Here is a 19,525-nt window from a genome sequence, read left to right on the forward strand (position 1 = left end):
TGGGATTCATGGGGGACCAGTGCGAATCCAAGGGAACTATCCTTCCCATCTTCAGAATACATTTCTCTTGCTGTAAAACTTAAACCTTCTCTAAAGTTACAACCGGTAAGGATGAGATTCGGTGGCTATGGCTGTTGGGACTCTCCTAAGTGCGTGTGAGATCCTTTCCCTGCATGGAATCTGTTTGCACTTATAGTTTTTATGAGACCACATTTCTTGCTTCCTTGCAGTACAGCTACACAGTGGGCTCCAGAGTCACTGCAGGAAAATCACCTCTGTTTTTGCAGCAACCCTCTTATTTACCCAAAGATGTTCTTCCAGACATGCTTTTCCTTCTCCCCACCAGTGAACTGTTAGATTGTTGGGGCCCTACTGACCAGTCTTCTTATCTGTTCCTTAAGAAAACCAAGAATTGGGGGCCAAGCCCGTGGCGCACTGGGGAGAGTGCGGCCCTGGGAGCGCGGCGACGCTCCCGCCGCGGGTTCGGATCCTGTATAGGAGTGGCCGGTGCACTCACTGGCTGAGTGCCGGTCACGAAAACGACAAAAAAAAAAAAAAAAAGAAGAAAACCAAGAATTGGAAAGGGGCGTGAGTGGACCTTTATCCACCTCATAAGGAAAGGAATACAGGTTCCTTCCAGTGTCCTATCATAAGCCAGAGGCCCCCTTTGGGGCCCCAAATCCTTACTTAGAATTTCTAGATGAGAAAAGTCACTTAGTAGAACCCTAACAGGGATATTGCAATTTGGAGAAACAGATTTATAAGACCAGGTGTGGGTCATGCATAAGAATGAGGTCACCAACAGGAACTGTCATGGAGAAAAGAGCACCTGCCCCCTCTCAAGGGGGCAGTCGCAGCTCAACAGTTGGTTGTTTCTCGCAGGAGTGAGAGCCCGGTCATGTCAGAGCTTCAGGTTCTGCTGAGAGAATCCAGAAATCTAAGCGTTAATATGAAATTTTTAGATTTAAAAAATATTGGCTCTATTTTTATAAGAAAACTGCAGGCCAAGCAAAACCGGTCTGTGGGCTGTTTGTGGGTTTGCCAGTTTGTAGTGTGGTTTTCTATCTGTTTGGAGTTATGCAACCACTGCCCTTTGTACTGGCATGAATAATAACCTATCATCCATTAGACAGAAGCATTTTCCAGACAGTTGGCTAAGGTTAAGGATGTGCCTGTGGAATAGAGTTTTTGTTTGTAATAGACTCACTGATCCAAACAGATATGGGAATGTCTTCCTTGGCCCCTTAAGTAGGGTGATCCAACCAGCTGAGCTAAACTGCTCAATAGTGAATAAAGGATTCGATAGAAGGAGTCTGCCTTCCTCCTCGAGGGTACTGGGTCCCCAGCCTGTGGGCAGAACTCTTGTCTTTTCAGTGTGTCCACTGCAGTAACCATGATATTTGGAATCATGCAGCCTCTGAGACCAGAAAGGGCTCCTCTTCTGTTGGTTCCCTGTTTTGTCACTTCCAGTTTATCCTGTGCATATTATGACAGTATTTTATTCATAGTACAGTATCAGGAAATAAGATTTAAAAAAAATCTTAATTGTTACCTATATTCCTGCATCTTAAGCAGTGGGTATACAATATAACTTAAACCTTTTTTAATGACTCATGTTATCTAGAGATACCTTCATTTAAAAGACAGATGGTTTCCAAATAAATAATTGTCACTATTTACGACCATAAGTAGTTATTGAAGTAAGTATTATAATTAGGCATTATGATTGTTTTTACACACACACAGTTTTAATATGGTGGTAACTTTGACCTCTTGTACGGGTATGTAGAGCCGTGTTTTTCCTACTATTTATAGTAGGTAGACTGCTTAGCTTTTTCATTTCTATATCTATGGAAAGTTGAGTGGGTTTTTAAGTATATGTACATCAAAACATGTTTTTTGGCTGCTTAGGGGTTTTTAGTAAAAATGTGTATCTGTAGGTACTGAAATGCATTTCAGGTAGTTGAGTTTTGCTAAAAAAAATTGTTGAATATTCCCACCTTCTTTCTTTTTTCCTGATTCAAGCCTTTCTCCCCCATCAAATGTAATGCATATCCCTCAGCTGTCATTTTTAAATTTATTTTTGTCATTTTTTAGTTCTTATGATATGCCTCTTCCTCATTGTCAGGAAAATTGTTGAATTGGTGCCAGAGTTTAGTTTTGTTTTAGGGTTGCCACAAAAGATTGTATCTGATTCTTCTTTCCTTTGCCTCTTCCCCCACTGCAGTCCGATCCTGACCTCCCAGCAGATGTGCAGACGCCGTCCTCCACTGAGCTGGGGAGGTATCCTGGCCTGCCCTTCTCAGCCTCCCAGTACATCCCGCCCCAGCCGTCCATTGAGGAGGCGCGCCAGACCATGCATTCCCTCCTGGATGACGCCTTTGCCCTTGTTGCGCCCAGCAGCCAGCCCACCAACGCCTCGGGTGCAGGCCCTGGGGTCCCAGCCGGCCTGCCTGTGAACAGCACCCCTTCCCGGGAAGACAGGCGAGCCACCCAGTGGGGGTCCTTCTACAGCCCAGCCCAGACGGCCAACAACCCGTGCAGTGTAAGTATTGGACTTAGGCTAGAATTCTCTTGGGGGCAAGATGCTGGAGTTTTGCTTTCTAATTGTCTCACTTTCAGGCTCCCCGCAAAACTCTGGTTGCATTTGATAAGAATTAAAGCTTGGATGATGGTTCTTAGTTCTTATTATCTTCTGATAAATTAATTCTTAATGCTGGAAGCATCCTTTTGTGCAGCTCTGATATCTGATATTTTGTTGAGGAATGGAGGAGGATTTTATGGAAACATCTCCCTGGGCACCTCACAATGTCATGAAATAAAGGTAGGGTAACTGTCAAAACATATTTTCATTGATGTCTTCATAAAACGTGCAGTTTAGAATGTACCCAAATCGTTTAACTTCTTGTATGGCCACCTGGGTAGAGAAGTCCCTGAGGCTCTGGGAGTGCAGGCAGCCAGTCCACACGTGGGAAAGGACAACCATTTTCAAATGTCACCTTTCAAATGTCATCTTGGGAGTTGGCATTTCAGCATTTCAGCCTTTGTTATCATTTTTGTTTTTCATAGTCAGTCCTTTCAAATTTACCTTCTCAAGGCTGGGAAAAGAAGTAAAACTCAAGGAAGTAACACTAATATTATTTTATACTAATTCCAGATAAAATGATTAGACTAAAAGATTTGACTCTGGTGAGACGTTAATAGGTCACAATTTAAATTTACTAGTCAGGGAGTGTTTATACTGGGTTCCTCTGATTTTGTTACCCATAAGGTGAAATTGGGTGACAGTAAGCATATGTTGAAAGAATTTTTACCTCTGAAATTGGTTTGAATTTTCAAAGTAGGTCCTTATGAATAGGCACATTGTGTGCAGTGTGGGTAACCACTACCATTAGGGGAAAAATACCATTCAGTCTCATCATTATTGCTTTTAATTTTAAAATATAGCTTGTTTCAACAATAAATGTTAAACTACTTCAAAATTACAAATGATGGTTTATACTCTTTCAGAAAATGATTATACAGAACAAAACTGATAAAATGAATGTGGATACAGCTGCTGTCTGGTCACTTAAGCTGCTCACATTTGTTTATTCAAATATATTTACGGAGCACTTGCTATGCCTGCACACTGTGCCAGGTGTTGGGGATATAGTGATGGACAACTTGGGTCCCTGTTCTCTAGCTCTTGCATTCCAAAGAGGATATGTGGACAATTAAAAGAGTGATTCCACTACAACGTGGTAGGTGCTATGGCAGAGGAAGTTATGTGGGAGGATTCTTCACTCAGCCTTGAGGTGTTTGGGAGGGATTTTCTTGACAAAAATGACATCTAAGTGGAAGTCTAAAGGATAATTAGTGGTTATTAGTTAAAGAAGAGGAATGTTTCAGGTAGTGGGAAAGATAGCAGAGACAGAAATAGAAATGTATTGGACTTCCTCTTCTGGATAAAGTGGAGAAACGGGGTCTAGATTTACCTTCCCTCCTAAAATAACCAAAAAATGAGCAAAATATATGGGTTTTTATAACACTGAACATTAGGCAACAAAGGACAGGGATCACTGAGAAATGTGTTGAACCCTACAGTTGCCCAGTTTAGTCTGGAGAGAGTTTCTAGCCTCAGTGCAGAGAGGAGGTCCCCAGGCAGAGCTCAGTGGTCTTCCTGAGTTGAGGAGACAGCGTCAGAAGTCTGAGGAGGAAAAGGCAGCTAGAGTTCACAATAGAGAGTGCAGGAGAGCAGAGAGATGAACCAAGAAGGAATTCTAGAGATCTGCAGAGAATCTTTATCTGAATACTGATTAGTTTAAAGGTATGAAGAAATTATCCAAGACTGGGGAAAGAACCACCCACAAGAATTAGAGGGAGCAATCCTCAGAGCTCACACAGGCCCGGGAATAAGTTCTTGCTATGGACTGAACTGTGTCCCCCCAAAATTCAAATATCGAATCTGTAAACCCCCATGTGACTATATTGGAGATAGGACCTTTAAGTAGGTGATTAAGGTTAAATGAAGCCATAGGGGTGGAGCCCTGATCCGATAGAACTGTTGCTCTTACAAGAAGAGGAAGAGACACCAGAGCTCTCTCTCCACCATGTGAAGACACAGTGAGAAGGTGGCTGCCTGCGAGCCAGGAAGAGGGAGCCCTCACCAAAAATTGAACCCTGCCAGATCTTGATCTAGGATTTTCCAGCCTCCAGAACTGTGAGAAAATAATTTGTGTTGTGTAAGCTACCCTTTCTATATTTTGTTAGGGCAGCCTGAGCAGACCAATACAGTTCCTTTCTCACCAGTTCAAGTAGAAAACCTCATAATTCATGTAACATTGGTTAGTGTACAGTACTCAGAATAGTTTTGCCTCAGTAGTGGGGCAAAATTAGCCCCAAATTAAATCTCTTCTGGTTCTGCCTACCAAAGCATGAAAACATAAAGCCTGAACCTAAACAAAGATAAAGAATACTTATAGAAACACAAAAATATCTAGCATAGAATAAAGTATGACATCAGATCGAAACTAACCAGACAAAGAAGAAAAATGACAAAGATGATAGAATTATTAGACAAGGATATTAAAAGAATTATTATAATGAAGTTCCATATGTTCACAAAGCTAGAGGAAAGACTGAACATTTTAATTAGTTGCGTAAGATATTAAAAGACACAAATCAAATTAGAGATGAAAACAGCAGTGTCTGAGATAAAAAATATACTAGATGGGATTAATGGCAAATTACATATTGCAGAAGAACAGATTAGTGGGCGGGGTTGAATACTTAGTAATAAAAACTATACAACATGAAAAAAAGATAGGAAATGGATTAAAAAAATGAATATAGCATTAGTGAGTTGTGGAGCAACTTCAAGTAGATTAATATACATGTAATTGGAGTTCCCAAAGAAGGAGAGACAGAAAGAATAATTAAATAATGGCCAAAGTAATATTAAGAAAGGAAAACAAGGTTGCAGGCATCATACTTCCTGATTTAACTTGTATTACAAAGCTGTAATAATCAAAACACTGTGGTACTGGCATAAAAACAGAAATACAGACCAATGGAGAGCCCAGAAATAAACCCAAACATATATGATGAACTAATTTTTGACAAGGACACCAAGAATACACAATGGGGAAAGGATTGTCTCTTCAATAAACAGTGCTAAGAAAACTGAATTTCTACAATAAAGAATGAAATTGGACCCTTATCTTACATTATACACAAAAATCAACTCAAGATGGAAAAGCTCCTCAGAATGGAAAACTCCTTAACATTGGCCTTGGCAACAATTTTTTGGATATCACAGCAAAAGCTCAGGATACAAAAGCGAAAATAAATAAATAGACCACATCAAACTAAAAAGTTTCTGCACAGCATAGGAAACAGTCAACAAAATGAAAAGACAACTTATGGACTGGCATAAAATATTTGCAAACTACAATCTGATAAGGGGTTAATATCCAGAATTTATAAAGAATGCTTACAACTCAGTAGCAGAAAAACAAATAACCTGATTAAAAAATGAGCAAGGTTCAGATCCCTGTACTGGCCAGTCTCAAAAAAAAAAAAACCAAAAAAAAACTTGAACAGACATTTCTCCAGAGAAGGCATACAAATAGAGGTATATGAAGAGGTGTTCAACATCACTAATCATCAGGGAAATGCAAATTTAAAACACTATGAGATATGTCACACTAATTAGAATGGCTGTTATCAAAAATATTGAGAGAGAACGTTTTTTCTTATGCCTGTTTACTGAATTTGTTTATCAGTTCTAACAGTTTTTTGGGGAGTCTTTGGATTTTTCTTAATATAAGATCATGTTGTCTGCAAACAGGTACAGTTTGACTTCTTCCTTTCCAGTTTGGATGCCCTTTATTTCTTTCTTTTCCCTAATTACTCTGACTAGGACTTCCAGTACTATGGTGAATGAAAGTAGTGAAAGTGGACATCCTTGTCGTATTCCAGATCTTACAGGAAAGGCTTTCAGTTTTTCCCCATTGAATATGATGTTAGCTGTGGGTTCTCTATAGATGGCCTTTATCATTTTGAGGTATGTTCCTTCTATGCCTAATTTGTCAAGTGTTTTTATCATGAAGCATTGTTGAATTTTATCAGAAGCTTTTTCTGCATCTGTTGAGATGTTCAAATAGTTTTTATCCTTCATTCTGTTGATGTGATGAGTCACACTTATTGATTTGCATATGTTGAACTATCCTTGCATTCCTGGGATCAATCCTCTTGATTACAGTGAATGATCTTTTTAATGTGCTGCTGGATTTTGTTTGCTAGTATTTTGTTCAGGGTTTTTGCATCTGTGTTCATTAGGGATATTGGCCTGTGGTTTGTTGTTATTGTGTTCTTACTGGGTTTTAGTATTACAGAAATGCTGGCATTGTAGAGTGAGTTTGGAAGAGTTCCCTCCTCTTCAGTATTTTGGAATAGTTTGAAAAGAATTAGCATTAATTCTCCCTAATCATCAGGGAAATGCCAATCAAAACCACAATAAGATATCTCACCCAGTTAACATAGCTATTATCAAAAAAGACAGAAAATAACAAATGCTGGTGAGGATTTGGAGAAACGGGAACTCTGGTACACTGTTGGTGGGAATGTAAAATAGTATAGCTGTTATGGAAAACAGTATGGAGGTTCCTCCAGAAACTAAAAATAGAATACCATATGATCCAGCAATCACACCGCTGGGTACATATCCACGGGAAAGGAAATGAGTAAGTCAAAGAGATATCTGCACCCCCTTGTTCATTGCAGCACTGTTCACAGTAGCCAAGATGTGGACACAACCTAAATGTCCATCAGCAGATGAATGGATACAGAAAATGTGGTATATATACAAAGGATTATTATTCAGCCTTAAAGAAGGAGATCCTGCCATTTCCCACCACACGGATGGACCTGGAGGACATTATGCTAGGTGAAATAAGTCAGACACGGAAAAAAATATTGAATGATCTCACTTACACGTGGAATCATTAAAAAAAAAAAAAACAAAGTCAAATATACAGAGATAGAGAATAAACTAGTGGTTACCAGGAGTGGTATGTGGGGGTGGGGGTGGGAGTATGGGTCAAAGGATACAATGTAGCAGATATGAAGGTACTTCAAAAAGTTCATGGAAAGATTAGTATTATCTTTTAATTCGGTTTTTCCATGAACTTTTTGCAGTACCCTTGTATGTAGAATGAACAAATCTAGAGATCTAGTGTACTACAGGAAGACTATAGTTCATAAAATTGTATTGTAGTAGGGATTTTAAAAAAATAAGTAGGTTTTACTTGCTCTTGTCACCAAAAAAAATGTATATGAGATGATATGTTAATTTGATTCAGTGTAGTAACCACTTTACTCTTTATATGTATCCATAGTATCATGTTGTAAGTTTCAAAAATACAAAATAAAATTTATTAAAAAATAAATTGCCAAAAAATTTCCTAATTTGATGGAAACCATAAACTTACAGATTCACAAAGCTTGATGAATCCTATGCACAAGAAACATGAAGGAAGATATACCAAGAAACATTTTAATCAAATTGTTAGAAACAGGTGATAAAGATCTTAAAAGCAGCCAGAGAAGGACAAATTGCATATAGTGAAACAAAGGTAGGGATTATAGCAGAGTTCTCATTGTCCAGAAGACAGTGGAACAAATCTTTAAAGAACTAATAGGAAAAACTGGTCAACTAGAATTCTATACCCAGCAAAAATATCTTTCAAAAACTAAGGTGAAATAAAAACTTTTTCAGACACAGAAAAGCTGAAAGAGTGCATCACCAGAGACCTGTGTTGTAGAGACCTGAAATGTTACAGGAAGTTCTTCAGGCAGAAGTAAAATGATACCAGGTGAAGATCTAGATCTTCATAACTAAATGAAAAGCACCGGAGATGTAAATATTTGGGTAATTATAAAGAAACCTTTATTCGTTACTTAAAGCTTTTAAGAAGATAATTGATACAATGCCAAGGTCAAGGGTTCAGATCTTGTACCACCAAAAAAAAAAAAAAAAAAGATGACTGTTTAAAGCAAAAGTAATAGCAATATATTGTGGAGTTTATCATATAAATAGAAGTAAAATGTATGAAAACAACAGCAAAAAGGCCAAGAGGGGGCAAGTTGGAGTTTGCTGTTTTAACATTCTTACACCATACATGAAGTGGAATAATAGTGCTTAATGATAGACTGTGATAAATGCAAAATGTGTAACATAAACTCTAAAGCAACCTGTTACTAGCCAATAAAGGAGTAAAAATGAAATAATAAAAAATAGTCCAAAAGAAGGCAGAAAAAGAAGAAAAAAGGAACGAAGAACAGATGGTGAAAATAGAAAAGAGACACCAAGATGGTTGGTTTAAATCCAGCCCTATCAATAAGCATATTAAATGTTAATTGTCTAAACATCCCTATTAAAGAGCAGAGCTTGTCAGATTGGATAAAATGCTAGATCCAACTTTCTACTGCCTATAAGATTCCCGCATTAAATATAAAGGTACAAATAGGTTAGTAGTAAAAGTATGGAGAAAGATATGCCACCCTAACACTAATCACAGCAATCTGGAGTGGCTGTATTAATATCATCCAAAGTAGATCTTATAGTAAAGAATATTATCAGGGATAGAGAGGATCATTTCATAATAATAAGGCAGTTAGTTCATCAAGATAAACCATTAGTTCATCAAGATGTAAACATTTTTTAAGTCTTCTTGATGAACTAAGTGCCTAGTGCCTAGTAATAGAGTTTTGAAAAATGTGAAGCAAGAGCTGATAGCACTGCATGTAGAAATAAAATCCACAATTATAAGTGGAGATTTCAGCACACCTTTCTCGATAATTAATAGAATCAGTGTACAGAAAAAGTAAGATAGAAAAGACTTGAACAACACTACCGACTTGAAACAATTGACATATATAGAGCACTCCACTCAAGAAGAGCAGAATATACATTATTTCAATAGTAAATGGAACATTTACCATGATAGACCATATTTTGGGACATAAAGCTAATCTCAATAAATTTTAAAAGATTCAAATTATATGAACGACCCAATAAAAACCTTCACCGAAGATGAACAGATAATAAACAGATGAATACACGGAATAAGCAGGTGGGGAGATGCTCAGCATCATTAGTCATTAGGGAAATGCAAAGTGAACCCCAGTGAGGTGCCACTGCACCCCTACTGGAACGTTTAAAATTCAGAAGATTGATCACACCCGATGTTGGCAAGGGCGAGGATGTGAACATCTGAAACTCTCATGACCTATTGCTGGGAATGTAAAATAGCACAGCCACTTCGGAAAACAGTTTAGTAGTCTCTGAAAAAATTAAACAGTCCGAGTAGATGGTCCCCAGCATCACTCTGTCCCACAAATCAACAAATTTGCAGCTATTAAAAAGCTACGACAGCCAAGCTGGGGCCGCTAGAGCTCGGGGAAGAGGAGGAGAGTCCTACCGAGTGTATGAAGGTAAACTGCTCCGACTGCTTTAAGGCTGGAGCTGCTGAGTGCATGGATCTGGCAAAAAGCTGCAGCTGTACCTTTTGGATGAAGTTGCTTGGAGGAGGTGGGGTAGAAGAGGGCCTTGGTGGCCAACGGTACCACCAACAGGGTTTCTGGGGACCCACATAAAACCGAGGAGCCACAACAAATGAAAAAAAGGAGCCACTCAGAGGCCAGTGAGTCATCACAAGGGACCATTGCACAGCCTGTTCCATGGAAGTGTTTGTAGCCCAGGCGGTGGGGGAGATAGGCCCACCAGGGGAACACTGGGGCACAGCAAGGACAGCTTATCTGCCCCCCAGTCAGTTCAGGACCACTCAGAGGGTGTGGTTTGATGAAAAGACATGCCCAGACCAGTGTTTCTACACAACCCAGGTGCATCAGATTTCACCAGATCCAGAAGTACCTATAAAGTCAACTGTTAAAACCTGAGCTGCACGAAAAGCCTTCCCCAGGGAATCAGCAGCAATGAAGCAATTTAGCTCAACCACAGAGCTCAAGTGCTGGTCCCCACAGGAAGCTCCCCCATTTTGGAAGTAACCAAAGGACATCAAATTAGTTCCAGTGAAGAGTTTAAGTGGTGGGAACAGCAATAATCCAACACAGAACTGAAAGGGAAAAACAAAATACCCACAACCAGAGACAAAGTTTGATAACTAGTAAAGGTCTCGTTTCACCAAAGAACACTTATGACACCTAGAAGGACTGGAAGTCCCCTGGGCTACCAGGCCAACAAGTGGGGAGGGCTGGGGACCTCAGCCATGCCCTGCCAACACCCAGAACCAGTCCCGAGGGTGGGAGCCGAGGGCCTTGGCCACACCCTCCAACAAGAGCAATCACCCCAGTGACAACCACCTACCCACTGCAGGAAGGGCCCCGGGCTCTCCCAAGCCAGAGCGGTGCGGGGCTGTGGGCCTTGTCCATGACCCCCCACATGAGCATCTAGCCCAGCAGTGACTAATGAGCTGCTGCAGGAGGCGCCCCGGACTCTCCTGAGCTGGGGCGATGGGGGAGCCGTGGGTTTCAACCACACCGCCCTCCTCATACTCAACCAGTGCAGCGGCGACCAGCAAGCCTCAACAAGCAAGGCCCCAGGTTCCTGAGCTGGGGTGTGGGGGGCGAGGGCTATTGCCACACCCCCTTGACATGTGTACCCAGCCCAGCAAGAACCAAGCCACCGCTGGAAGCCCGTGGGTCTCCCCTGTGGGAATGCGGGGGTGCCACAGGCTTCAATCCCTTTTCTCCTTCCTCCCCATTTCCTTCCCCTTTCCCTTCTCCCTCCCAACTACTCTACAACATCATCATAGAAGGTAAAAAATATTAATTAAAAAAAAAATTAAAGATACTCCTACCATACGAACCAGCCATTCTGTTCCTAAGTATTTCCCCAGGAGAAATGAAAGCATATTTCCATACAAAGACTTGTACATCATAGCAGCTTTATTTGTAACAGACCGAAACTGGAAACAACCTAAATACCCATCTACAGGTGAATGGATAAACAAATGTGGTGGAATACCACTCGGTAATAAAAAGGAATGAATTATTGACTGACACAAAAACATGGTTGTATCTCAGAATCATTATGCTGAGTGAAAGAAGCCAGACTAAAGAAAAAGAGTGCATATAGTATGATTCCATTTATATACAATTCTAGGAAATGCAAATTTGTAGTTACAGAAAACAGATCAGTGGTTGCCTAGGATGGGGTGGAGGTGGGAGGGGGTATGGGATGGAGGGATTATGAAGAGGTACCAAGAAACTTTGGGGGTGATGAATGTGTTCACTATCTTGATTGTAGTGATGGCTTGTGGGTATAGACATGTCAAAACTTTTACAAAATTGAATTCTTTAAATGTGTGCAATTTATTGTATGTCAATTATAAGTCAATAAAGCTGCTAAACACTTCCTTCCCAAATGTGCATGTATGTATTAGGGTTCTCCAGAGAAACAGAACCAATAGGATGTGTAGGGTCAGGGCCTGGGGGCGCGGGGGGAGACGGATTTATTATGTGGAATTGCAGTTCTCAGCTGTTATGGAGGCTGACAAGTCCTGTGTTCTGCCATCTGTAAGCTAGAGACTCAGGAAAGCCAGTGGTGAAGTTCGAAGGCCCGAGAGCCGGATTTTCGTTTGAACGTGAGAGCCTGAGAACCAGGAGCTCCAAGGGCAGGAGAAGATTGGTTTCCCAGCTCAAGCAGTCAGGCAGAGGGAACACGCATCCAACCTTCCTCTGCCTTTTTTCTATTCAGGTCCTCAACAGTTTGGACGATGCCCACTCATGTTGGGGAGGGTGACCTGTTTCACTCAGCCCACCAAGTCAAATGCTAATCTATTTTGCAAACACCCTTACAGACATGCTCAGAAATAATGCTACACTAGATATCTGGGCATCCTCTGGCCCACTCAAGTTAGTACCTAAAATTAACCATCTCAGTATGTTCTTAACAGTGAAGTTACAGAGCAGGCAGTAAAATGGTGGGCCTTGAGGCAGGAGAAGAAACATGAGAAGCTGATCGTTACAGGGTCCCCACATCATCTTGAGGGTAATGGCTGTACACCGAATGGTTTTGAGCAGGCTGAGGACATAATTGGGTGTGCTTTTTTGAAAGATTAGTCCTATTTTAGACTGGAGAATGGTTGACAGAATGCAAGACGAGGCGGGGGACCATTAGGAAGCTGTTGCAATGCTCTTGCTGAGAGAGTTGGTGACTCGTAACTAGTGTAAACCGGTGGACAGCCTCGAGAAGAAGAATCAGCAAGGCTTCAGCCTGTTGCTGGTGGCACTGAGCCGGTGTGGAAGAGGAGCTTGATGATACAGAGCAATGGAGGAATATCTTTAGAAATCAGGAGATATATTTCTATCTAATATATTTTCCAAAGGAGAAAGGAAAGGTTGGGTACAGACAAAATCAAATTTAAAGTTGGGTGGCAGGAAGTTGAGGGACCACCCAGCTTGTGTCCTCACAGTAGAGAAGGTAAGTCATCTATTGAGAGTGAGGGGAGAAGTGTGGCAGGGCGGGAGGTTTGAGGGAGAGTAGAGATTTGAAATATGTGTTGTGGAGAATGGGTGAAAACAGATGAGGGACACAGGAATAATTTCTTCACATTGAGGCCCCTGTTGAGATTGGCTAACATGAGATTATAGTGGCACAGATTAAAATTCTCTAGTTTTGCTGCTCAGCATTCAGATACCAGGTATAGACAGTGGGAAGACAGGCAGTGGGATTGATTCAGGACTAGAGCTTCATCAGGCAGAGCTGATGAAAGGACCACCAACTGGCAGGAGATGTGCCAGTGAGAGGTGCAGCTTGAGTGATGGCAGACCATCTACCGAGAAGGAAAGGTGTGGAAAGCAGGCACCAGAGCTTTGTCGGTTCCTGCTCTTGAATCCGTCTACTGCCTTTCACTACCTGGAGCCACCGTCATCTCTCTCAGGATTATCCCAGCAGTTTCCTAGTTCTTACCCTGCCTCTGGTCTGGAATGCAGGATGTCAGGTTGCTACTTCTCTCTGCTCTCAGGCTTTTCCTTGATTTCCACCCCGACTGCCAGTGAACACCTCAGCCACCTTCTCTCTAAATGGGAATGTCATTCTGCACATTCTGGGGATGGGGTTAGGAGACACATCCTGCTGCCAGCGTCCTCTGTTTTTCCCCTTGGCCACCACTTTTCTCAGTTTATAGCATGATTCTGCTCCTTTCCTTGTTGGTTTCTGTTGATGAGTTTTAGCAGTCTTTTTTAACAGATCTGTATTATTTTTATTATTCTTTGTTTATAGGTGTTGGGGGTTAATGATTCCATGGTAATGCCTTAACCTACCATCTTAACCATGAATTCAATCCATTTTTATAAACACTGCCATTCAGTGGTTTTCTCGTCGTGGACTTTTGGAGTTCCCCTGTGTATTTTGATGTGAATTGTAGCAAGTTAATCTAGTGGAAAACCAGAATCATTGACTGTGCCTGTGAGTATCTGGTAAAAATTGGTTGTAAAGTTACTGTTTGTTGCCAGAAGGAACCCGATCACCCTTTATTTACTTCTTCTGACTACAGTGAAAACCACAGGAATGTGGATTTCAAGGTGCCTTCAGTTGCCACAGGAGCCTTTGTTTACCATCTGATGACATTCCTGCTCCTTTTTGCCAATGGAAGGGTATTAGTTATGCATCAGTGAGTGGGGCCACTTGAGAGGTGGCATTTCTCTTCCCTGAGAAAAGTCAAACTGTGGAGTAGTCTTCTAAGTAGCAGGTATGGATACCTGAGCTAAAATATTTTACAAGACCTTCCGCTCTCACCTCAGGCCTGCCTGACATTCCATCACCTCACTTGCTTTTCTCATGCTATTGGCCTGTGTTTTACACTGAATAAAAAGTAGGAATGCATTAAAATGGGATTTTTGTTGACATAGCTGATCGAAACCTTAAAGTCCAATTTTGTACCCCAAATTTTTATATAGGTGCAACCCATTTAAAGTAAATGCCTGCAACAGAATCACAGAAATTCTGTGTGGGTTTTTTTTTTTTTTTTTTTTTTTTAAAAAAAAAAAAACCTTTTCATTGGGGCATGCAGTCCCCAGAAATGTGATATTCTTTGTCTGACTACAGTAGTGTTAGATTACCTGGCACTATAATAATAAAACAGATGAAAAGTGGGCAGCCAGTTTTCACTATTTTTCTTTTAGTCTATCGCTTAGAACTCCTGAAATTCTGGTCGGTAAATTGACAAGCCTTGATTTTTTAAAAAAATATATATATTTTGCATATGAATATGTTTTTAAAGTCCATACTATGCTGAAAACATGAGGGCCACTGTGAATAATCTTTATCCAGTCTCAGATTTCCCTTTAATTATCAGGAAAAGAATTGAAGCTTCTTTTCTTCTCTCTTTTCATAATCCCTTCTAGCTTATTTCACCTCAGCTGGGGATATCTGTAAGATTCCAGTTGCTGTCCCCCTGCCAAGGGGATGGAAGCAGAGAGGGTCAGAGGTTGAAGTAATTTGAGCACAGTGTCATATTTTATAATCCCTCAGAACTCTATGAGATGTAAAGATCGTTGTATCCTTCTCGGCATAAAGAATGCCCAGGGAAGTTGGATAGCTTGGCCAGTCTGTTGGACTCCAAAGCCTCTACTTTTCTCCCCACAAAGTAAAGATTTGTTCATGGGGGAGAGTCCGGTTTTGGGGGACCGTGAGCAGTGTTACGGAGCAGTGGGGAGCATAGTTTCTGGAGCCGGAAAGACCTTCTAAGGAGGAAATTGCCCAGCTTCCTCGTGAACTGGTTTCATCTACAAAGTGGAGGTAGTGAGTACATTTTTAGTGTTATTGTGGGCCTGAGTTAATGCTCACACAGTATTTAACACAAAATACTAATTCAATAAATGACAGCTTACAAAAAGAAAGATTGAATTCTAGAGTAGCTCCAGAAACAAGACTGACTTAGTCCTCAGCTTGGAACTCCTGATCCTGGACAAACAATTTTGGCTCAAACTGACTGGATTTGGGTGGACTCTATCCAGAGCTACTGTTCTGCTAAAATAGCTGATTGCTTTTCCTAACTGTTTAAAAGAAATGTTGAAAATAAAAGTCCCATGTTAGAGTTAGGATATGTAGATTTCATGAAGAATACAGCAGATTTCTTAGATGTTTCTTCTTCTTTTTTTTTTTTTTTGGCAGCTGGCTGGTGCAGTGATCCGAACCCTTGACCTTAGTGTCATCAGCACCATGCTGTAACTAACTGAGCTAACCAGACAGCCCTGTTTCTTTCAATCATGTGGCATATTGTTTTAGTTAAAGAGTACTCGGTTAGTTCAGATTAGTTCAAGTAAAAAGAGTTGATTGAAGGATATAGGGGCGCTTTATGGAACTGAGGGGCAGGAATTATAGCTAGTCTTCTCGGAACCAGAAAATGCTGAGAAACAGAAGGTGTTGACTTCATTTTTTAGAGTCTCTCTAATTTCTGGTTTGCTTTGTATTGCTTTTCTTTTTACGGCATTGCAACACGGTACAGCTTTTGATAGATTAGTTTCCTGAGGTTGTGAATTGGTGTTGGGCACCCACTCAATCTGGTAACAATTGTAGCTCTTGATGGTGGAGTTGTTTGTGCTAACTGTGGCCACCGAGGCCTTTCATTTTAGCAGAAGATACAGCTTTGTTGAGAATGAGCCTGCAGGAAAGAGCAGGCACAGAAAGCCTGACTATTATTCATATTTTGAGTTATATTATACAAAAAAAAGGAAAGATCTAGAAATTAGTTGTATGTTTTCCAAAGTCTGGTTGTCAAGTTTCCCAAACTGAAACTTGTAGCATTATTTGATGACAGAATGCCCCAGTGGCATACTCAGTTTTAATGAAAAAATAATTCTTTTGAAAGTTGATCCTGCAAACCTAAATTTATAAGTTTGCTGTTGTCACTTTATAATAAGTATTGAATATTAATCTTCATGTTCTTTTGAATTTCTTCCAGAGATATGAAGACTATGGAATGACTCCCCCATCAGGCCCATTGCCAAGGTAAAGGTTTTAGAATGTATAATGACTTTCTCACATAAGCTGTTTTTTAAAATTTTGTAAATTCATTTATGTTAGCTAATATGAATAGATGCAAAACTCTGAGTTGTATATTCTCTTGATCTAATCAGAAGAGAATGGAAAAAAGCTGGAATTTAAGTTCTGCTTCTAGTAATGACAGACTAGTGTTAACCTAGAAGAAATCCATTAGAGAAAAGTATCTTCAAATATGTTGAGTTTATTTGGGAATAGAAATAGGATTATAATTTGAAATGCAGACCATGGCAAGTGATGAATGCATTTGGTGAGAGAAGGTAAAAGAAAGCTTTTATTGGCAAAAAGGGAGCAGTTCATGTGGGCTACTTGGAAACAGAGTTCACTGGTTTCAGAGGCTCAAAGTCAGATTTGTGGTCAGTTCATCAGTTGACATGGCATCACTAGGCAGTTTCTTCTTGGAGCATCTTATCTGAATTACTGCAGTTGTAAAGAATGTCTCCTGGTGGATTTTGTCACAGAAACATGTGCATATGTGCAAAGCAGGAGATACGTGAAGGACGTGAAAGACACGAAAGGATTTCTGGTGGGTTCTTAGAAGGTCCTTGGAAACAGTTCTGATCTCAGATAAGCAAGTATGAGCTCCCAAATATATTTGGGTCTGATAGAAAGTGATTTCATTAACTTTCACACTGGATAATCTGGACCATCCCTTCTGTTGAGGACAGCTGGAAAAGTGATACAAGATATTAAAATTTAAGAAACCCTAGAGGGCCGGCCCGTGGCTCACTTGGGAGAGTGTGGTGCTGATAACACCAAGGCCATGGGTTCAGATCCCATATAGGGATGGCCGGTTCGCTCCCTGGGTGAGCGTGGTGCTGACAACAGCAAGTCAAGGGTTAAGATCCCCTTACTGATCATTAAAAAAAAAAAGAAGCCCTAGAGAGCTAACAGGTCAGTAAAGCATGGGGCCAAGATCCAGGAAACTCCATTCTCCCAGGGACATTGTATTAGTCTATTTCTGTTGATGTAACAAAATACATTTTACTGGGTAATTTATAAAGATAATGAAATTTATTGCTTACAGTTCCAGAGGCAAGGAAGTCTGAAGTCCAGGGAACACATCTGGTGAAAGCTTTCTTTCATGGTGACTTCAGTGATGGCAGGGTGTCACATTGTGAACTGGTGGAGCAGAGCAGAGAGTAACCTCCTCATTCACTCTCTTTTTAAAACCCTCCAAACCATGCCCATGACCACCATTTTTAATCCATTCATTATGGCAGGGTCCTACAATCTAATCACCTCTTCAAGGCCTCATCTTTCAGTTACCATAATAGGATTTTCCACCCTCAACAGTTACGGTGAGAATTAAGCTTCTAATATATGGACTTAGGGGGACACAGTTCAGTCAACCCCACAGCAGACAATTGCTGCCTTTCAAAGAGTCAGCTGAGTGGCTGAGAAGCTGGGCAAAACTTTTGACAGACTCATGGGGCTGGGAGAATAAGGGGAGAAGACCCTTGTAAACAACCAAAGGTTTTGGATTAGTACCCTTCACTGTATGAGTGAAGAGGAATTGAAGTAGATTGGTCCCTGCAGGAACTAAAGCCCAGGCTCGAAAGGTGATCAGAGATTGCTGCATAGCAGACATAAATGTAAATCTCCTTTAGAGGAAAATAATATCATTCTGGGCCTTACATTATTGCTACAGTACGTCACGCACACACACACACACAGACACACACACACAGCATATGAGCACAAAAGAAGATAACATTTTTAAAAATCAAGAGAAATAGGCAATAGAAATGGAACCACAGGGGAGCCAGATATTGATGTATCAAACACACACTTTAAAATAATTACACTTAATATGCTTAATATGGAGTTAAAGCCCATTTTCCATGAAGGTGTAAAAGTACTAATTAATGTTACACTGTATGTAATAAGTCAAGGATTCTGTTGTAGTTTTTAGGATAACTCACCAAAAGAATGCTTAAAATATTAAGATAACGAGAAATAAAATAATTTAAAAGTAATACAAAAGCATGTAGGAAATGGGAGGAAAAGGCAACATAGAATTGGCAGGACATTTGGGAAGCAAATATAAGATGGTAGAGATCTGAATTCAGATATGTAAGTAATTACCTTAAATATTAATAATAAATATTCTGATTAAAAGACAAAGATTGTTAGATTGGATTTTTAAAAACTATATTTGGTCTATGAGAGACACATCAAAAATATAAAGATACAGAAAGGATATAGAAGATTCAGGCAACATTAATAATTGATTTGACCTAAGTACATATATAGAATACTGGACTCAGTAATTTGCAAAATACATTTTCTTCTAAAATACATTTAAAAAATTGACCGTATGTTGGGCCCTAACACATCTTAACAAATTTCAAAGAAGTGAAATCAGTCAGAGTGTATTTGCTAATCCTAGTAAAATTAAGTTAGAAACCAACATCAAAAGATAACTAGAAAATCCCTATATGTTTTAAATTAATTAGTACCCTTCTAAATAACCCATGGTACACTGAAGAAATCACAATGGGAAATAAAACATATTCTAAAATGAGTAATGAAGGGCCGGCCCGTGGCTCACTCAGGAGAGTGTGGTGCTGATAACACCAAGGCCACAGGTTCAGATCCTATATAGGGATGGCCGGTTAGCTCACTGGCTGAGTGTGGTGCTGACAACACCAAGCCAAGGGTTGAGATCCCCTTACGGGTCATCTTTAAAAAAAAAAAAAAAAAAAAAAAGAAGATAAAATGAGTAATGAAAATACAACATATCAAAAGTTGTTATATACAGCTATAGCAGTGTTTAGGGGAGAAATTTGTTGCTTTAAATTCATATATTTAAAAAGAAAAATGGCTGAAAATCAATCCAAGAATCCATTTCAAGATGTAAAAAAAAAAGATCCAGTTAAACTTAAAGAAAGTAGAAGGAAGGAAATAATAAAAGTAAGAATATAAACTAATGGAATAGAAAATAATACCATA

General features: G+C 40.0%; 1 protein-coding gene across 2 annotated transcripts in view; it reads left to right on the top strand.

Annotated features, from left to right (window-relative positions):
- Window positions 1–19,525, top strand: part of KIAA1549 (KIAA1549 ortholog) — a 126,254-nt gene that overhangs the window by 93,992 nt on the left and 12,737 nt on the right. For both annotated transcript variants that reach the window (XM_063101193.1, XM_063101194.1), the window contains exons 16-17: window positions 2,228–2,545; window positions 16,473–16,519. In XM_063101193.1, the coding sequence (XP_062957263.1) occupies window positions 2,228–2,545; window positions 16,473–16,519 (365 nt within the window). The remainder of the gene's footprint in view (window positions 1–2,227; window positions 2,546–16,472; window positions 16,520–19,525) is intronic.

Source organism: Cynocephalus volans, chromosome 6 (genome assembly GCF_027409185.1).
Source record: "Cynocephalus volans isolate mCynVol1 chromosome 6, mCynVol1.pri, whole genome shotgun sequence".
NCBI classification, from domain to species: Eukaryota; Metazoa; Chordata; class Mammalia; order Dermoptera; family Cynocephalidae; genus Cynocephalus; species Cynocephalus volans.